Raw genomic sequence first — 17,353 nt, 5'->3', positions numbered from 1 at the left:
TGAAAGGACAAAGGGTCCTACCTCATGATGTGTGTGTGTGTTTGACAATGCCCATATTAAAATAACGGGATAACTTTATTATATTGCTTTTATCCGGTTAAAATAATAAGATTTGACGATTAAAAAGCTTTAAAATAGTCCAAGAGGGTTTCAGTTTTACAGTTTCAACTTCTACTGGTACGTGGATTTTGTAAAATATAAAAGGAAATCTCCGTCGGACGGCAAAAGATTGTCTATAATGTGATAAAAGGAGCTCAAGTTTTCTGAGTTTGCATTTTAAAAAAATATATATTGGTTTTCTGACAGCTGCTAAATGCAGACCTATTTTAACCACAACTTCTCTCGCTCGAGTTTAACTGAATCGGACAAATCCTTAGGATTGCGAGCAAATATATATATTTTTATAACCGTTAAGGCCTGGTTGTGGTTGAAATTAAAAAAGGACAAGAAGTATTTTATTTCCATTTTGGTGTTCCCATTTTATTCAATTTGTCAAATTCTGGCTACTTTTCTATAAAGAAGATTACTTATTATCAGAATTTCCTTTAAAAGCATTAATGGGAGGGTATGCAAGAAAGGTGCATCACTCAACTTGTGTTTGCACATTGAAACCCTGCAATTCTTATGCAATGTTTTTCTTAGATATAAATGAAAAATACAAAAAACAAAATGCTCGACCATTCAAGTTCGGCAAATTGAATATGCCACGAGCTGGACAAGGAAAATATAAAAAAAAAAAAAAGGAAGAGAAACTTTTATTTAAGATATTTTACACAATGTGGGGGCCCACCTATTTTAACCGTTGCGCCATAATGAGACATATTAAATTCTTTTGTAAAAAAAATTTTCTAATTACCAGTGGGCACTGTGGTATCACATCAGGGATCTTCTCAGCGTAAAAGAAAAAAAGAGACGATCTTTTGTTTTGCTTCTTCTTCTTTTGAAGATATCGATGGAGGGAGAGAGACACGCTTGTCTGACGGATGCCTGAGGTAAGATGGCTCTGCCTTTTTTTCCCGTCAAATAAATGGCAAGTAATTAATTGGTAATAGTTTGTACAAGAACAAGCAGTGCAAGACACGCACAAGTAGCCTCTTTGGACGGACTGTTTACTCTGATGTCTCATGTGTTTGTTCTTCTTTTCTCTTCTTCCTCTCCGACTCTGACCTCTGCTCTTAAGTTTCCAACAATAGAAACTTCCTTCTCTGCTCTTAATTTATAACATCACCAGCTCCCCAACATCTCTCTCTCTCAACCAACCGCGGGCGCAATGGGATGTTGTGAGTCTGCTTTTATTGCCGAGAAGGGTAACAGAGATGGAAAACGGAAACCGAATCAGCAACAGAAAGATGGGTCGGCGCCAAACGGGTCAAAGGAGGGGGAGGCAGATGGAGTACCCAGTTTCTCTGAGTTCTCACTGGCCGATTTGAGACTTGCCACCAACAATTTTAGCTCGGATTTCATTGTTTCTGAGGGTGGGGAAAAGGCCCCCAATCTTGTCTACAAGGGGAGGCTACAGAATAAGAGGTGGATTGCTGTGAAGAAGTTCACTAAGATGGCGTGGCCTGAACCCAAACAGTTCGTGGTAGCGTCATCTTCTTCCCCCCCCCCCCTTCTCTCCACTTTGTCTGGTTTGATTGCATGCGTTCTTTCGATTATCGAGATGTTTTTTTTCCTGTGGCTTCTTCAGGATGAGGCTTGGGGGGTCGGGAAATTGCGCCACCGACGGCTTGCGAATTTGATCGGGTATTGCTGCGACGGCGACGAGCGACTCTTGGTTGCAGAGTACATGCCCAATGATACTCTTGCCAAGCATCTTTTTCACTGTAAGCAGCTCTCTTTTTTTTATTGTTCTTATCCTTTCCTGTGGATGAGAATTCAAAACTTTCTCATATTGCGATGCTCTATTGATCATGCCTAATGGGGTTGGTTTTACTTGATGAACAATCTCATGGGAGAGTGTTTCGTGGCCATTCTTGTGATGGGTGGCTTTCCTGGTGGTCCAATGCAAGCTATTTTGGTAACGGCATGTCTTTAGTGCAGTTTCAGTCAGCGAGCTCTGCATGATATTCAGGTGCCCTGGTAGGTGGATCCTTAGTGGTATTGGTTGAGGTGATCAAATTGGAGACAGTCTGCATTGCATTGCATGTACTGTCTCGAATTTGATGGATGGTGGTCCCCAAACCTCGTGAAGATTTCCCAGTAGGATCCCCTTTCCCCTGTACTAGCTGGTGCTATGATGGCACCTTGTCTCTCTTACCTTCTTTAAGTAAACTATTGCGCGGTACAAGTGTTGATAACGATTCTGAACTCCTATATTTTTTAATTGCCATTTCTTGGCTTTTCTCGTCACAAGCCTCACATTCTTGTCGTCATTTGAAATAATAGCTCTGACATACGGCCGGTGTTCTCCTTTTCTCTTTCTAATTTCCATAGAATCTTAGTATTGTTTTACACTAATGCATGTTTGCTTATGGTCTCAATACTCTTTTGCTGATATAAGGACGTTTTTTGACTGCATAATGCTTGTCATCTTCACTTCTCGTGACTGAGACGATTCTTGGAGGTTGTCGTACCAATGTCCACGGGATTGCACAGAATGTTCACTGTTTCACGCCATGTAAAATGTCCATATGCGTCAAACGAGGTGTCTCTTGTCCATAACTGTACAGAGATACGGCTTGGTTGTACCTTGTATATATTTTTCTATTGTTAGCTGTTTTTTCTTTTCCCGTTACAGGTACCCAGTTTCATGTTGAAAATTCCGAGTCTCGTGCAAAGATATATGCTCTTATAACACCAGCACTTAATCCTCAATTGGATCCATATGTCCACACTCTTTCACTTGATGCATATATAGTTATATGTTCATATTTTATCTGCATTGCTTAGCTAACCTCTATTCTGAATACGATTGTTGGATGATTGAGGATCCCTTCTTAGAATGTGGCCTGTAGTTTCAATCTTACATGGCAGTTCCCTACCTTGTCTATCCCCCTGTAGAAAAAAGAGAGAACAAGAGGAAGAAGTCGCCTTGCGTGCACCTTCCATATAGTGAAGTTGAATTTTAATGTTTCAAGTTCTCCTTTTTGGTGAGTACGAATGCAAGCTTAAAATAGATATCCAGAAAATATCTCCTGCTTTACAATTTTCTCATGTTGCCATATGAGGTTGTATTCTTTAGCATTAGAAGCACTGTAAAACACGTTTGCATCCTAGTAATAACATGTATGCAGTACATGTGACTATGCTGCGATATTTTGTGATTCAATTTTCAGGATTAGTTTAATGCTCTACAATGTGTTGATGTAGTTTGAGATGGTATTGATTCTTTAGTTTTTCTTTTAAAAAGGGGAAACACAGACGATTGAGTGGGCTATGCGTCTGAGAGTGGCCCTTTATATTGCTGAGGCTTTGGACTACTGCAGTAATGAAGGTCATCCTTTGTACCATGATCTCAATGCTTACAGAGTTCTTTTTGATGAGGTAACAATGCTTGCTTCTCTTTAAGATCTTTTGCTTCCTTTATGCAGCAAGAGCTTTTGATTGTGAACTATTCTCCTGGTACAATTGCCCAGAGTTGTTTTATCAGGGAGCATGCATTGTTTCACATCTTACCAACCATCAATCAAGCAATGCCAGTTTTAAATATGTTTTGGTATGACAATCAATTACTTAAGCAATTCAAAAGCTAGAAATAATCAGAAGCATTTGGAGCGTATACATGGCCTGCTGAGTTCTTGCATTGCATTCTCCACTATGCAAAATACCCTCCTCCTTTTGATAAAATAAGAATGACCGACCATACATAAATTTGCTGGTCTCACACCTATTGTGATGTTTCCACAATCATTTCTCATTGGAACTTACTAAAAGGTCCAGCTTTTTGTCGGGATTGATTTAAATTTCTCATGCTTTTGGGTATCGTTTATCTTGTTTGGCATTGAGAAAGAGCAATTAAATATATTCCCTCGTGGAATAACCATGTCAGTTGGAGGCTCAAAAGGGAATGCCCTTTAAGTTCTAGTCTCTCTAGATCACCAGGTCTATCTCAAAATGGTTCATGTCTATCAGAAAAGGTAGCTCAGTAACTCTTAATTTTTAGTAATAAACAAATGCATCTATGCATTTGTTTGCATGCAAATATTCCTTTGTCAAGAAAGTCATGAGATCAAGTCCAGATTCATATACACTCATGCTTCAAGTTTGAATTAACCTGCACAATTACACATAACACACATCCACACTGATTATTGTTGGGTTGTATTGCAACCTATGTTCACTGCTGTTACATGCATGCAAAAGCACACATACTGAGAATCCTGTAGCATGGTTGTTGCTGTACTTCAGCTTGTATTGTTGTTTACATTTCAGAATGGTGACCCAAGGCTTTCTTGCTTTGGCCTTATGAAAAACAGCAGAGATGGGAAAAGTTACAGCACGAATCTTGCTTATACACCTCCAGAATATTTACGCACTGGTACCAACTTTCTGCCGTTGACAGCTTTGTATTTTATGGTTGTTTCACTTGTTTGTCTAATTTTTTTTTATTACTACCATTTAGAAGACTGCCTACCACCATTTTGTGGCAATGTTATAGTAAGTTTCCCATCTTGTTTTTTTTAATAACAATGACGTACCTATGATATTTACTTGAACTAATTCCTGTGTGACTAAGCCACATGGGTCCAGGTATGGCAGCATATATATAGGCAAGTACATGTAGATATAAAATCATTCATGCTCCACAAAATTGAAGCAAAAAACAATTCATTAGTTCATACGTAATGATCAAAACGACATAGTTTTCAAGTTCAAATAATGTACACGTGAAGCAACGGCAAAATAAAGTGAAAGGGTTAACACCTTTTGCTTGAAATTTTGATTGAACTGGATCTGACCAAATCCTATCCAAAAAGCACCCAAGTGGTCTGCCATACCCATGTCTAAGAACTGCCTTACCAACAGGTACGTCAGCCGGTCTCACGTGATCATGTTGGTTAGCTGTTCGGCTTGTATGGGAAACCATCCAATGTTTATTGATGGGTACTTACTATTCAGTACCAATATTATTCTGAAAAGCACAAGAAACGCAATGGGTTTGCATGGTACCCCAGGCCTACATTCCTTGGTGAAGAAAAAGAAGAAATTCAGTAACGAAAAAGAGGAAGAAACAAAATGGCAATGGTGATCTCAAAAGCTCTGAAGCCCTACGTCTCCCAGTCATCCATAGTAACCAACCTTTTTTCAAAGTAGGGTTCCCTAGTTTATATTTGAGAAAATATACAGTTTTATCATGTTGATGCAAAAACCACATTTTTGCCAATATTTTCTATTTGGTTGCTGTGTTAAGACACATATTACAAATTAATCCTCCTAAATTTTTTATAGTTCAGATTGTTTTAGATATCCCTGTACATGATTAATGACCTGCGAAAAAGGTTGTCACTGAGCATCCATGGCTTCAGTTAAGAGGACGTCTACAGTTGTAACCACCCTGGGTGAGCCACCTACCTGTGTACATTATTAACATGGAAAGTAGTGGTCCCCTCTCCTTAGGTCAAACTAGTGTACTTGATGTTCAGATGCAACTAAATACAATATGATGGTATTATAATGTTGATTCATCTGTTGAAAAAATCGTGAATGAATCATTCACCACATAACTTCTCTAGACTGTTTTTGTGTTTTCTTTTTTCCCTCTTTAGGTTTCTCACTGGTTCTTATTGAACAGTTCCAAGAACTAATCTCCTACTAAGGAGTTCAGTAGCTCACCAGAACCTAAAAACATGTCTGGATTCCATCATTTGAAGCCTGGGTATAAGAAATCCTTTTTGTCTATATTTCATTTTGATATTTTGCACATGCTTCTATCTTATGTGCTTCCATCACTGTTTTTTTTTTTTTTTCAAATTAGTTCCCCAAAAGTTAACATGACATAGTGTACAAACATTTGTTTTATTCCATGCGTTTTCCTTTTCGCAGGAAGAGTTACTTCTGAGAGTGTAATTTATAGTTATGGCACAGTTCTTCTGGATCTACTTAGTGGCAAGCACATTCCTCCTAGCCATGTAAGTGGTCTTTGTTAATACAAAAATGTTCACGATTGTTTTCTCATGCTGTTTGGAATTTTTATGTTAGGTTAGTAGGCCTTTAGTTTTAAAGATCAATCAAACAAGTTATATAATAAGAATTACAATTCTCTTACTTTATGTTTGAACTTTGTGCTATGGAGAAAACTTTTTAGTTCTCATGATATATATTGATTGAGATGTTAAAAACATATCCAGGCTCTTGATATGATAAGGGGAAGGAATACATTGGCTTTAATGGATTCACATTTGGATGGCAAGTTTTCACCTGAAGAGGGGACAACAGTTGTCGGACTGGCTTCCCGCTGTTTGCAGTATGAAGCTCGTGAACGTCCTACTCCTAAGAATCTTATTGCTGCTCTGGTACCTCTGCAGACAAAACCCGAAGTATGCAATCTTTTTCTTGCACTACATTTTAGTATTCGTTTGAGTTAATTGGTTTTATATGCCACAGATGAATCTCTTTCCTTCTTAGTGTATGTGATGAAACTTGCAATTTGAACAAGTATGAATTTCTGTATATGTTGGTTAAACGAAAAAATGTTTGCACACTGTTTATAGTGATTCTTCAGTACATCAATCTTGGAGTGGTGAAAGCATGCTTGAATGTTCCTGAGTTCCGTTGATGGAGCAGTCTGAGGTAAAAACATGCTGTTAAAAATTGCAGGTCCTCCCTTTGAACCCTCAAACCAGTGAAACTTGTTGGGATGTCCTTAATCTTTCATAGGCATAGCGGGAAATTGGGAAAAAAAAAACCTCTAAAGAGAAACTGCCTTTAGAACTTCAATTTGAGTTTATGTGATTATACTGAGGCACTGTAGGGGCATCAGACTTATAACCTCTGCAAGTCCTGCAGGTTACAATATATCATCTGACTTTCCTTGCAGTTCCTGATTCGCAACATAAAGTAATATATTTGAGCGATTAGGCAGATTGCACACTGTATGTCTAGCTTACAATAAGAATCAGTTTGGTTTTGTTATTGCAACCTGACAATGATTGAGATCTAAGTAAAGGCAAGCTGTAAACCAACTACTGACTACCACCGGTAGCCACCATTTTTTGGATTTAATGAAATAGCTCAGTGGTTATGTTGCACCATCCCAAAGGAAATGTCAAGTCTTGAGCTGGAATCTCACGGGTTTGTGACCTAGCTGACCCAACAGGAAAAGTGCAGCTACCATCTTATTTCTTTGTCTATTATTGTCTCAATTTTTGTTGGTGACATCCTTCTGCAAAAGTGCTTGTAGTGTAGAGCCATATCTTGATTTCTCACCTCATATATAACAAGTATAAAAAATCAATATTAATGTTTCCTATGTTTCTGGTGCTCAGATTAATCCCCAAGTGTATTTTTTGAGATATTCATACGGTCTTGAGCATTGTGTATTTGATCTATTTAAAGTTCTATTGTGGTTTTAGTTGTTAATTGTAGTCCTGGACATCCAGGTGCCTTCTTATGTGATGCTGGGGATTTCCAAGCGTGAGGAAGCAGCTCCTACGTCTCCACAACATCCACTCTCCCCACTTGGTGAAGCCTGTTCTAGGATGGATCTTACAGCTATACATCAGTTATTGGTGACAGCACACTACCGGGATGACGAGGGAACCAACGAGGTAGAACAGGTTTATTTGTTCATGAGATTGAGCCATGAGACAAAGAAGTCACTCACTTGACCTTGCAACATGATTTTCGTGTTGTGTTGCATGTAGTTGTCATTCCAAGAGTGGACACAGCAAATGAGAGACATGCTAGAGGCAAGGAAGCGTGGGGACTTTGCATTTCGTGATAAGGATTTCAAAACAGCCATCGACTGCTACACTCAGGTACGTTTTCTATCCAAGCAAACTTACATGTATTCCCTAATAATCTATAGTTGTATATGCTATTCTACCATATGCATCAATGTGAGCGTGCTCTGATCATATGTTAAAGGCTGGTACTTGTCACTATCAAGTAGAGAGGGCTATATTACAATTGCAAATGCATTTTTATAGCTTTAGGTACGTCATTCTTATGCAATTTGGCTGAACTTTGAGGAGCTTGATAGTGATTCACGCGCAAGTGATTAGTAAAATAAGAATAGGCATGCACCAACAAATGCAATCACTGATAGTTGAGGCTTTGGCAGTTGTGCACTATGATCTGGCCTGCAGTGGCTATCATGAAAAGAATGCAATGCATGCCGAGCACTAAAATTTTCCTTTAGGGATTTTCGATTTCCACATTGATGCATAAGAATTAAGAAATGTCCTTGGATCTGCATTAGCATTTTTGTTGGAAGAATACTACACACTGAAATGATTGATGTTTTACTGTCCTCAATTTCTTCTTCCCCTTGCTACAGTTTTTAGATGTAGGAACCATGGTGTCTCCTACGGTCTATGCAAGACGCAGTTTATGTCATCTACTCTGTGACCAACCTGATGCTGCTCTGAGGGATGCAATGCAAGCACAATTCGTGTACCCAGAGTGGCCCACAGCTTTCTACATGCAAGCAGTTGCACTTGCCAAACTAAATATGCACAAGGATGCTGCAGACATGCTCAATGAAGCTTCTAGTCTGGAAGATAGGCAGAAGAGTAGAAGTTCACACAGCCAGCAGCAATAGCCATTTGACATATCTTTTTCTACTCCATTGTAACTTTGCACCGCTTCCAAATAGGAGAAAGGAATATTATCACTATATTGATCATTGGAAATCAAATTTCCAGAAAGAATGTAAAATAGACGAGGCTGGTTTTCCCCTTAATGCAGTGCATTTTCCATTCGTGTAGAGCAATACAACTGAACGTATATGGTACATGTGACTAAAACTAAATTTAACTCAAGCAACGAACAGTTCAGCCTTGCCATCTATGAAAAGGCTCATGAATTCCTCTCCATCAACAGTCTCCTTTTCTATCAGAAGTTGTGCGAGCTTGTGGAGAATGTCTATATGAGTTGTGATGATCTGCTGCGCTCTGGTATATGCTCTCTCTACAAGCTCCCTGACCTCTGCATCAACAATATCCGCAGTTGCCATGGAGTAGTCTTTCTGAGAAGACATCTGCAGTCCATTAACAGAAGGCCCAAATGTTATACAATGTGCCATGTATTTGATCAAAATGTTGACTAACCCCCATCAATTAAGAAAGTCTTCATACCTGCTGTCCCAAGAAAGGGTTCCCACCAGGTCCTCCGATAGCAACCTGCCCAATTTTTTTACTGAACCCGAATCTCTCAACCATCTGCCTCGCCACCCTGGATACTTGCATGAAGTCATTTGATGCTCCTGTAGTTACGTTCTCCTTCCCGAATATGACCTCCTCTGCCACTCTGCCCATTCAAAGAAAGGGAAGTTTAGTTTGAGATCAGACTAACCTTCAAGCTCGTTCGCAATGGCTTCAAAAGGTGAAATATTACCTCCCACCAAGGGCAACTGCCATTTGATTCTCCAGGTAGCTCCTGCTGTAGAGTCCAGACTCGAGGCGTTCTTCACTTGGAGCAAAGAATGTCAATCCACCAGCTTGGCCACGAGGAATGATCGAAATCTTTGCAACAGGATCATATTCAGGCATAAGAGCACCAACTAATGCATGACCAGCTTCTGCACTCAGGAAACTTAGCAGCATTAACACTAGGCAGACTAGAGAATCTACAGAAACATGTGCACACAGGTATCTAGGCAGGGACCATTACCATGATATGCCACGAGCTTCTTCTTTTCATCAGAAACCACAGCATTTTTCTTCTCAGGTCCAGCAATTATCCTCTCCAAAGCATCAGAAATTTCATCTTTGCTTATCTCCTTAAGATCACGTCGTGCTGCAAGAATGGCAGCTTCATTCATAAGGTTTTGCAGATCAGCGCCTGTGAATCCTGGTGTCCTCCTCGCAATTTTCTCAAAGTCCACATCCTTTGCAAGAGCTTTGCCTCTTGAGTGTACCTGTCCTAGTCAGAAACAGGACAAGATTATGTTACAAAGCGAACACATTAGAAGAGGTGAAGGCAAGAGGTTCTATAGCATTATGCTCGTCAGTCTCGACGGATAGCTTATAAAAAGAGTGTGCAAACAAATCCAATGGAGAAAAATCATGTTAGCGTGGTTTTCCTATTCCTTTAGTAAAAGAATCATGGTAATCGCCTATAATATATGATATCCCGTAATATGATAAAAGAGTATGATTCAGGTGCCCGAGCAAGCTTCTTTCTAATATTTGATAAAGCGATTCTGTTAACTCGGTAGACTCAGCTTTGCTCTGTAAGTAAAGCACGCCTCCCATGAGCTCATGCCAGTCATAGCTTGCCAATGTTCCATAGCATGTGCTAACAATTGTCCTATTCTTACACGTTTCTAAAAATAACAGAGTATTGCAATGGCGCCCCAAATCCATTAGTCAATTAGTCCCTAATAGAAAAACTGAATCGATAGCTTTTTAGTCTCTCAATGCTGTGCGAGTAATAGCAAGAATGCATTCTAACCACCAATTTGATTGTACTGTAGATAGATGTAAGGTATCTCAGTTGACAGCAAGTCACAAGAACCTCAATAAGGCTCCATTATTATTATGTATCACGATTTGATTATCTTGTTCTTCATGCCTTTAATCAATTTTATGGCACCTCCATAAAACATGAACTAGTTTCCGGTAAACCCAAAAATGATAATCTCATCTAGGCATGAAGTATGAACAAGTCCCGAAATTTCCATACGAAAAGCTCATAGGAACCACAAAAAGAAAAAGAAGACGGAAAGAAATGGAGAATTGCAAAGACGCACCTGAAGGATCTTCACTCTCCCTGCAACATCAGGCCTATCGACGGTGACCTGTCGATCAAACCTCCCCGGCCTGAGCAATGCCGCGTCGAGGACGTCCGGCCTATTTGTCGCAGCGAGGACGATGACTCCACTGTTCCCTGAGAACCCATCCATCTCCGTGAGCAATTGATTGATCGTTTGCTCCCTCTCGTCATTCCCACCGCCAAGCCCTGCCCCTCGCTGCCTCCCAACAGCATCAATCTCATCAATGAAGACGATGCAGGGAGCCTTGGACTTCGCCTTCTCGAAGAGGTCCCTGACTCTCGAAGCACCGACACCAACGAATAGCTCAACGAATTCAGAAGCAGCGCAGGAGAAGAAAGGGACGCCAGCCTCCCCCGCGACGGCCCTCGCAAGGAGGGTCTTACCGGTGCCGGGCGGACCGACAAGGAGGCAGCCCTTGGGGATCTTGGCCCCGAGAGCGGTGTACTTATCTGGGTTCTTGAGAAAATCCACTACCTCCTGGAGCTCGAGCTTCGCCTGGTCGGCGCCCGCTACGTCGGCGAAGGTGACGCCGGTCTCCGGCACTTCCTGGAACTTGGACTTCGACCGGCCGAAGTCCATCGGGCCGCCGAGCCCGCCGGGGCCACCAGGGCCACCCTGCGCCCGGCGGAAGAGGAGGAATAGGCCGCCGAAGGCGAGCAGCGGGAAGAGGAGGTTACCGATGAAATTAAGGAGGCCGTTTCCGGATTCACCCTCAGAGACGGAGATGTCGACACCGTTCATCGCGAGGATGTCAATCAGGTCGGGGTCGTTGGGGACCACGACGGTGGCGCGGCGACCGTCCACGGCGGTGAGCTGAAGCGCGGAGCCGTCTTTGCTGAAGCGAACGCGCTCCACCTTGCCCTTCTTGACGGCATTGAGGAACTCGCTGTAGCGCCATTGAGAACCGTCGGGGATGTCGGAGGCAGGAGACTGGGACTGCGGTTTAGGGGCGACGAGGAGGGACTGAGAGAAGGGCGAGGCGGTGCTCGTCAGCTGTTGCTGCTGCTGAATGGTGGTGGTCTCCATGGGTGGCGGCGTTGGCGGAGGAGTGACATCTTGGGCAAGAGCTAGAGGAAGGAGATAAGGGCGAGATCTTCTGAAACTCGAGGAGGGTGAAGAAAAGGGCAGAGCGGCACGAGGGTGTCGGAATTGGGTGCCATAGAGGAAGGAATTGAGGGTGGTAGCCATCCTCGCTCGCTCGCTCGTTCTCTCTACTCACTCTCTCTCTCTCTGCGCGAGATTGCAGAGATTTTAATATGGGGCAAGGAGAAGGAGAAGGGGATGAGATCACTCCTAGCGCGAGAAAGAGTTAAGTACTTCGGAAACGCGAGACGTGGGAGATGATACGCTTCTTAGTCTTAGCATTTTCTGTATTAATAACTGGACTCCAGATGTCTACGTGGCCGGCGTCTTATCCTGACAATTTTTTGTGTACCATTTTTCTCTCTACTTCTAATTTTTGTGCGTGAAAGAGAAGGGGAGAGAAAGAATTAGATTTATGTGTCCACGGAGTTCTGCCAGTGCCGGCCGGAAAATGGGCTCGTCGCCGTCGGGGTCACCCAACATAGGCGACCCTGCCGGCCCCATTTTCCGGCCATGTGGCCGAAGAAAATTTGTCCCTTTTTATGGGTGATTCTTGTTTTTGCTGAAAACCTCATTGGCAAGCTAAGCACAATTTAGAGACGATGTTATTTGCATTAGCCACAGTTTAAAGAGTTCCTGTTTTCTCCAATACATGAGGACGTTAATGTGGGATATAAATAAAATATGCAAATACGCACGAATTATGAAATTAAAAACCACAAATATGGGATTTTTTTCGTTCAATGCCTTTTTCTTCCAAGGGTCCAAGAGAAGGCGCGTTTACTGGGCCAAATTAAAAAATTTGAGATGTTTAATGATAAAATTTTAATTTTTCAAAAACCAGGGGGTTCTTGTGAAAAACTTCATTTTTTAATCTTTGAAACCCATCGATTCACTTCCCAGTCTTACTGAACTAACGAACGATGGAGCAAAGCGAGATGAACCTAATTAATAAAAATCAACAAATACGAAGGATTCAACTATGAAGATCCATTCTAATTTTGTTCTAAACACAAAAAAGATGGTGGTCTGAAGTCAAAACTAAGTTCTGAACAAGAAAATTTATATTTTAACTTGAAGGAGATGGACTGAGCAGATAGCCATCCATCCCTGAGAGTTAGACTAAGAGTCGCCGGCGGCTTTGACAGCTTCCTCTCCGGGACTTTTTTTTTTCCACAAAATTTGTGCAAAAGGTCGTTTTTCTATTTTCCTTTTTCATTTAGGAAGCAGTTCTTTGAAAATTTAGGTGGAAAAGTTGAGGGTCTTCTTGATGAGCTTCAAAGCTTGGGTGGTTGATCGAAATTGGAGCTTTTCTCAGGTGCCTCTTTGTAATATCTTTTCAAATAAAATAAAAGAGCAGAAGAGCTATTGTTGTACACGTTAAAATCATCATTTTCTAAACAAGCAGCTTCTTCAAAAGATACATTTTTGGAAAATATGAAGTACGAAAGCAGCTACCATGCAACAACCATTGTACTGCTTGTCAAGATTTGATTTGCCTTCTGAATCGAATCGGACGGAGCAAATAAATTCCATGGCAGATTCAGGATTGTTCTTGTTATTTCTTAACTATGTGCAATATTTTAAGATTTTTTTGATTAATATGTATATTATTTATTCAATCGCATTAAAAAATAAAATTTAAATATACTTTTGTCCATTAAGATATTAAATCAATAATGATATCGCTAAGCTATTAATCATTGATTAGGATAGAGGGCTTGCGTGTTAGTGTTTTTCTTGTCAAAAATTCGGAAAAAAGATCGACTGCTGGGCCGACTTCTACCGCTATTAAGCCTTTTGATGAAATCAAATTCGTGCCAATAACTATGAACCTGTGATTATTGAACGACACATGACGCAAAAGCATCAATTCAACTACATCAGACTGAAGCAAAGACAAAAGCGCCCTATTATTTCCCAAACATCGAAAGCAGAGAAGGTTCAGAGTGGATCGATCCTTCTAAACCACAACCGGAGGCGAAACCAAAGGCATCAGTACTGATCTGATCTATTTCTGTTCCTTTGCGGCAGCTGCTTCTTGGTTCTTCCTGAAAAGCTTCTGCTCGACATGCTGCGCAAAAGTTCGCGGCGAGAACGTCGCCGGCTCGGCCTCGGAAACGAGCTCAGTGAGTGGCTGCAGGAGCTGATTCTTTGGTGGCTCGCAGAACACAGCCCAAGAGATCCTCACCTTCTCCTTGTTCACCAGCCCTCTGTGCAGTCCACTTCTGTACCTGCTATTGCTGAGGATCTCCAGAGAGTCGCCCACATGGATTATCAAGGCCCCCGGAATGCATTTTGCCGTCACCCACTTGTCTTCATGAAAGATCTGCAGTCCCGGCACCATGTTGTGGAGCAGCAGAGTCAGGGCGCTGATGTCTGTGTGAGCCTCTACTCCTAAAGCAAGCTCAGGCTGGGGGCACTTGGGGTAGTAATTGATCTTCAGCTGCATCAGCAGGTCGTCCATGCCTCCCAGTTCCTTCTCCAGCCTGCTTTCTTCCACGCCGAGCCCGAGGGACAAAATGTTCAGGATCTTGGTCACCACCTTCCGCAATTGCTTCCCGTACTCCTCCGTGACAGCGCTGCGGGCAAATTCGTTTCATCACTTGAAAAGAACTAAATGTTTAAACGTCCTGAATCTAATTACAGAGTTCGAACGATTCATTTTTTACAGTCTTGGTTCTAATCATATAAGAGCGTGAACGAACAAGACATCAAACGACAGGAAGAAGGAAAAGGATTTGAGTTGAGGAACTCCAAACAAAGAAGGCGAAAAGCTTACATGTAGTTTGAGGGGGTCCGTGGCCAAACGGACATGTTTCTCTTTTCTTCTGGGTAGAGGAGGTGGAAGAAGTAGTCCTCCCACTCGCGCTGGCCACTGGCATTGTTGGCAAGCTTGCTGCCATAGCCATCAATCTTGCCGGATGCCTGGTCATTGGCATACCGCTCCTTCTCCTCGATGGGCAGTGCAAAGAAGGACTCGCCGGCCACCTTGAGCTCTTCAATGACCCCAGCGTCTATCCCATGGTTCATGACCTGCATCACCCCCCACTCCATGGCAGCCCTCTTCACCTCCTCATAGACGCGCTCCCGCTCGCTTTTGTCCTCCGATTCCAGGCCTCTGAAATCCACGATTGGGATCTGAGGCCCTTCCTCGTTCTTCTCATCCTTGAAGATGTCAACGATGTTCAGTCTCTCGCTCTCCGGCCGAATGTACTCCGAAGGAATGGCCACCAGGCCGCTGCCGGCCAGGCTCTCGACTCTTGCGGACTTCGCCACAGCTGCCATGGTTAATAGCTATCGCAAGAATCACAGCCACAGACCAAGCTATCACTGAGCTGCTCAACTCAATTGCTCGAAAGACAACTTGACAGGCTTCGATGCTGTAGCCCATGATGGACCGCATCTATATATATATATTCATACGTCGACACGGCCGTCTGTGAGGTAAGTGAGAAAGCGCTTCACAACAAACCTTTCACGCTGCAGCTACCCTCTTTCTTCCCTAAATATCCATCTGAAAGCGAACCAGCTCATGTTCTATGCAGCTTCTCATTGGCTGCACGCAAATCTAGGATGCATGATTTGGGCCATCCGCCCCGAAGATCAAGTGCCCTCTTCTTTTACGCAATCTGCCGCGGGTTCATCTCAATCCTATGGGCTACAATATAAAATTGTCTTTAGATACTTCAACATTCCGATTTAGATATCTATATATTTAGACTTGTTTTCAGATTTAAATTTCAATGAAAAAAAGTTGTATTTTAATCTGAGTTTTGAACCAAATTCAAATTGTAAAAGCATTCGATGTAAAATATTTATTTAAACAATAAATTCAATCGGATGAAATTAATTTTTAATGAGATGTTGAAGTTTTTTCATATCTAATTAAAAACAGAAATACCGAAGAACATCTCATATGAAGTTTGGCGATCGACGCGTTGATCGCTTATCTATCTTCGTCAACAGTTTACCGTTTGTTGGGCAACGTGATTTAGCTACCACGGGGAAGCACGTTTTAGCGACCGGTCTGGTTTCAGCAGCATCCTGACTTTGCACTTCATGTAGTTTCGGTAGATCTTCCATCTAGAAGAGCGGACTGCAGTCAGCATCACATGCTGCCGTTCCGAGTCTCGGAATCTTCACTTGAAATGCATTCATTGCGCTATCCTTTTATAAACTCAACCACATGTTTTTAAATTGCTATATGAGTTACGAGTTCAGTAACATGCTGATAGAGATTGCAAACTGAATGAATGGATCAGCGTGGATCGGCTAACTATAGTTGGTAAATTCGTGACTCAGACTGACTTGGATAGATTGAAAGTTAAGTTATCATGTCAAAAGTTAAAGAGGTTACATTATAATTTTTATCATGTTTTTTTTATAAATAGATTGAATAAGATAAATCTGTCGAAATTTTGTGTTTGATTTTTGATCGATTAAAACTGAATGACATGTAATATGAGTACTTTTAATAAAGTTTTTTGCACTTCATAATTCAGAAAACAATGAACTTTAGTTTTCGGCAACACACAACAAAAAAGAAAGCAATTAGTCGACGATCCTCGTTGACTTGATAATCTCTAATTCATAACCCAGTAGATAGATGATCCTAGCCAATTCTTATATCTCACAAATGGAAGAGTTGGCCAACTATACAACTAGGCAAAAATACCATAAATAGAGGAAAGACGTTCTACCAACCGATAAGTTTGATTCCATTAATAAGTGGTAACTCTTTTGGGCTACACATATTTTATTTGATAAGTGTATCACCCTCTACCTAAGTTGATGTTCGGCCTCTTTAGGATATCTCTTCCAATTCAAGCATTTTAGTTTCACTTTTTTTTTTCTTTATATTTCTTGAACTCTTTCCTTGTTATTATTTTTTTTTTCCTATTAACACTTGGACAGTAAAAGGCTCACGGACGATGAGCCCAAAACTAGCCTGCCCTTGCTTTTATTGAGCTCCCTTATCAAACTCCATGCCCTCTAAACATTGTAATTGCCTACCAAAAATTCCCAAAGTTGGAATTTAAAAAGACGTTTAAGTTGGAAGGTCAAGAGTTCAATAGGGGAGGTGTGTCACATTTGGCATATACGGCCGGCCCTAACCCAGCTTAATTACCTAGGACAAATTTTTCTACTTAGGGAAAAGCGGATGATGCCTTCTTTATGACAACCCACTTTGTGACAATATTTTCAAGCAAAATCAAGTGGACACTGAACACTAGATTTGTATTGGCTCCCTGGCCCTTTTTTTAGGGTGCTTAGCATGCACAGGTATGTGCATATAACTAGGTTCGTCGGCATTCTCATGGTGGCTGATGAAATCATGAAAGCTAGGGCTGGGCATCGGGCCCGGCTAGCCTGGCCTAATAAAAATGT

At 41.5% G+C, this 17,353-nt stretch overlaps 3 protein-coding genes across 3 annotated transcripts; 1 reads left to right on the top strand and 2 right to left on the bottom strand.

The window, feature by feature from the left end:
- The first annotated feature begins 866 nt into the window (after nucleotides 1-866).
- On the top strand, nucleotides 867-8,869 carry LOC116260840 (serine/threonine-protein kinase BSK1). The gene is made up of 10 exons (XM_031639355.2): nucleotides 867-992; nucleotides 1,232-1,585; nucleotides 1,691-1,826; nucleotides 3,353-3,486; nucleotides 4,375-4,480; nucleotides 5,986-6,071; nucleotides 6,291-6,479; nucleotides 7,542-7,709; nucleotides 7,806-7,919; nucleotides 8,441-8,869. Exons 1-10 carry the CDS (start codon nucleotides 984-986, stop codon nucleotides 8,702-8,704), a joined length of 1,560 nt encoding a protein of 519 aa, XP_031495215.1. The 5' UTR covers nucleotides 867-983; the 3' UTR covers nucleotides 8,705-8,869.
- LOC116260839 (ATP-dependent zinc metalloprotease FTSH, chloroplastic-like) lies at nucleotides 8,816-12,220 on the bottom strand. The gene is made up of 5 exons (XM_031639354.2): nucleotides 10,856-12,220; nucleotides 9,775-10,021; nucleotides 9,499-9,682; nucleotides 9,240-9,411; nucleotides 8,816-9,142 (listed from the first exon to the last, which is right to left on the bottom strand). Exons 1-5 carry the CDS (start codon nucleotides 12,065-12,067, stop codon nucleotides 8,921-8,923), a joined length of 2,037 nt encoding a protein of 678 aa, XP_031495214.1. The 5' UTR covers nucleotides 12,068-12,220; the 3' UTR covers nucleotides 8,816-8,920.
- Nucleotides 12,221-13,780: 1,560 nt separating this feature from the next.
- On the bottom strand, nucleotides 13,781-15,361 carry LOC116260841 (leucoanthocyanidin dioxygenase-like). Its single transcript, XM_031639356.2, has 2 exons — nucleotides 14,745-15,361; nucleotides 13,781-14,544 (listed from the first exon to the last, which is right to left on the bottom strand). Exons 1-2 carry the CDS (start codon nucleotides 15,248-15,250, stop codon nucleotides 13,974-13,976), a joined length of 1,077 nt encoding a protein of 358 aa, XP_031495216.1. The 5' UTR covers nucleotides 15,251-15,361; the 3' UTR covers nucleotides 13,781-13,973.
- Nucleotides 15,362-17,353: the final 1,992 nt, after the last annotated feature.

The sequence above is a fragment of the Nymphaea colorata genome, chromosome 9, assembly GCF_008831285.2.
Source record: "Nymphaea colorata isolate Beijing-Zhang1983 chromosome 9, ASM883128v2, whole genome shotgun sequence".
Classification (NCBI taxonomy): Eukaryota; Viridiplantae; Streptophyta; class Magnoliopsida; order Nymphaeales; family Nymphaeaceae; genus Nymphaea; species Nymphaea colorata.
Note: the sequence above shows the minus strand (reverse complement) of the source record. Positions and strands in the feature narration are given on the sequence as shown.

Coding starts and splice junctions, on each gene's coding strand:
- LOC116260840 (XM_031639355.2), top strand. Junction 1,586..1,690: donor CTGAACCCAAACAGTTCGTG/GTAGCGTCATCT, acceptor TGGCTTCTTCAG/GATGAGGCTTGGGGGGTCGG. Junction 6,072..6,290: donor AGCACATTCCTCCTAGCCAT/GTAAGTGGTCTT, acceptor AAACATATCCAG/GCTCTTGATATGATAAGGGG.
- LOC116260839 (XM_031639354.2), bottom strand. CDS start 12,067: ATGGCTACCACCCTCAATTCCTTCCTCTATGGCACCCAATTCCGACAC. Junction 9,683..9,774: donor GAAGCTCGTGGCATATCATG/GTAATGGTCCCT, acceptor TCCTGAGTGCAG/AAGCTGGTCATGCATTAGTT. Junction 9,143..9,239: donor ACCCTTTCTTGGGACAGCAG/GTATGAAGACTT, acceptor AATGGACTGCAG/ATGTCTTCTCAGAAAGACTA.
- LOC116260841 (XM_031639356.2), bottom strand. CDS start 15,250: ATGGCAGCTGTGGCGAAGTCCGCAAGAGTCGAGAGCCTGGCCGGCAGC. Junction 14,545..14,744: donor CGGACCCCCTCAAACTACAT/GTAAGCTTTTCG, acceptor ATTTGCCCGCAG/CGCTGTCACGGAGGAGTACG.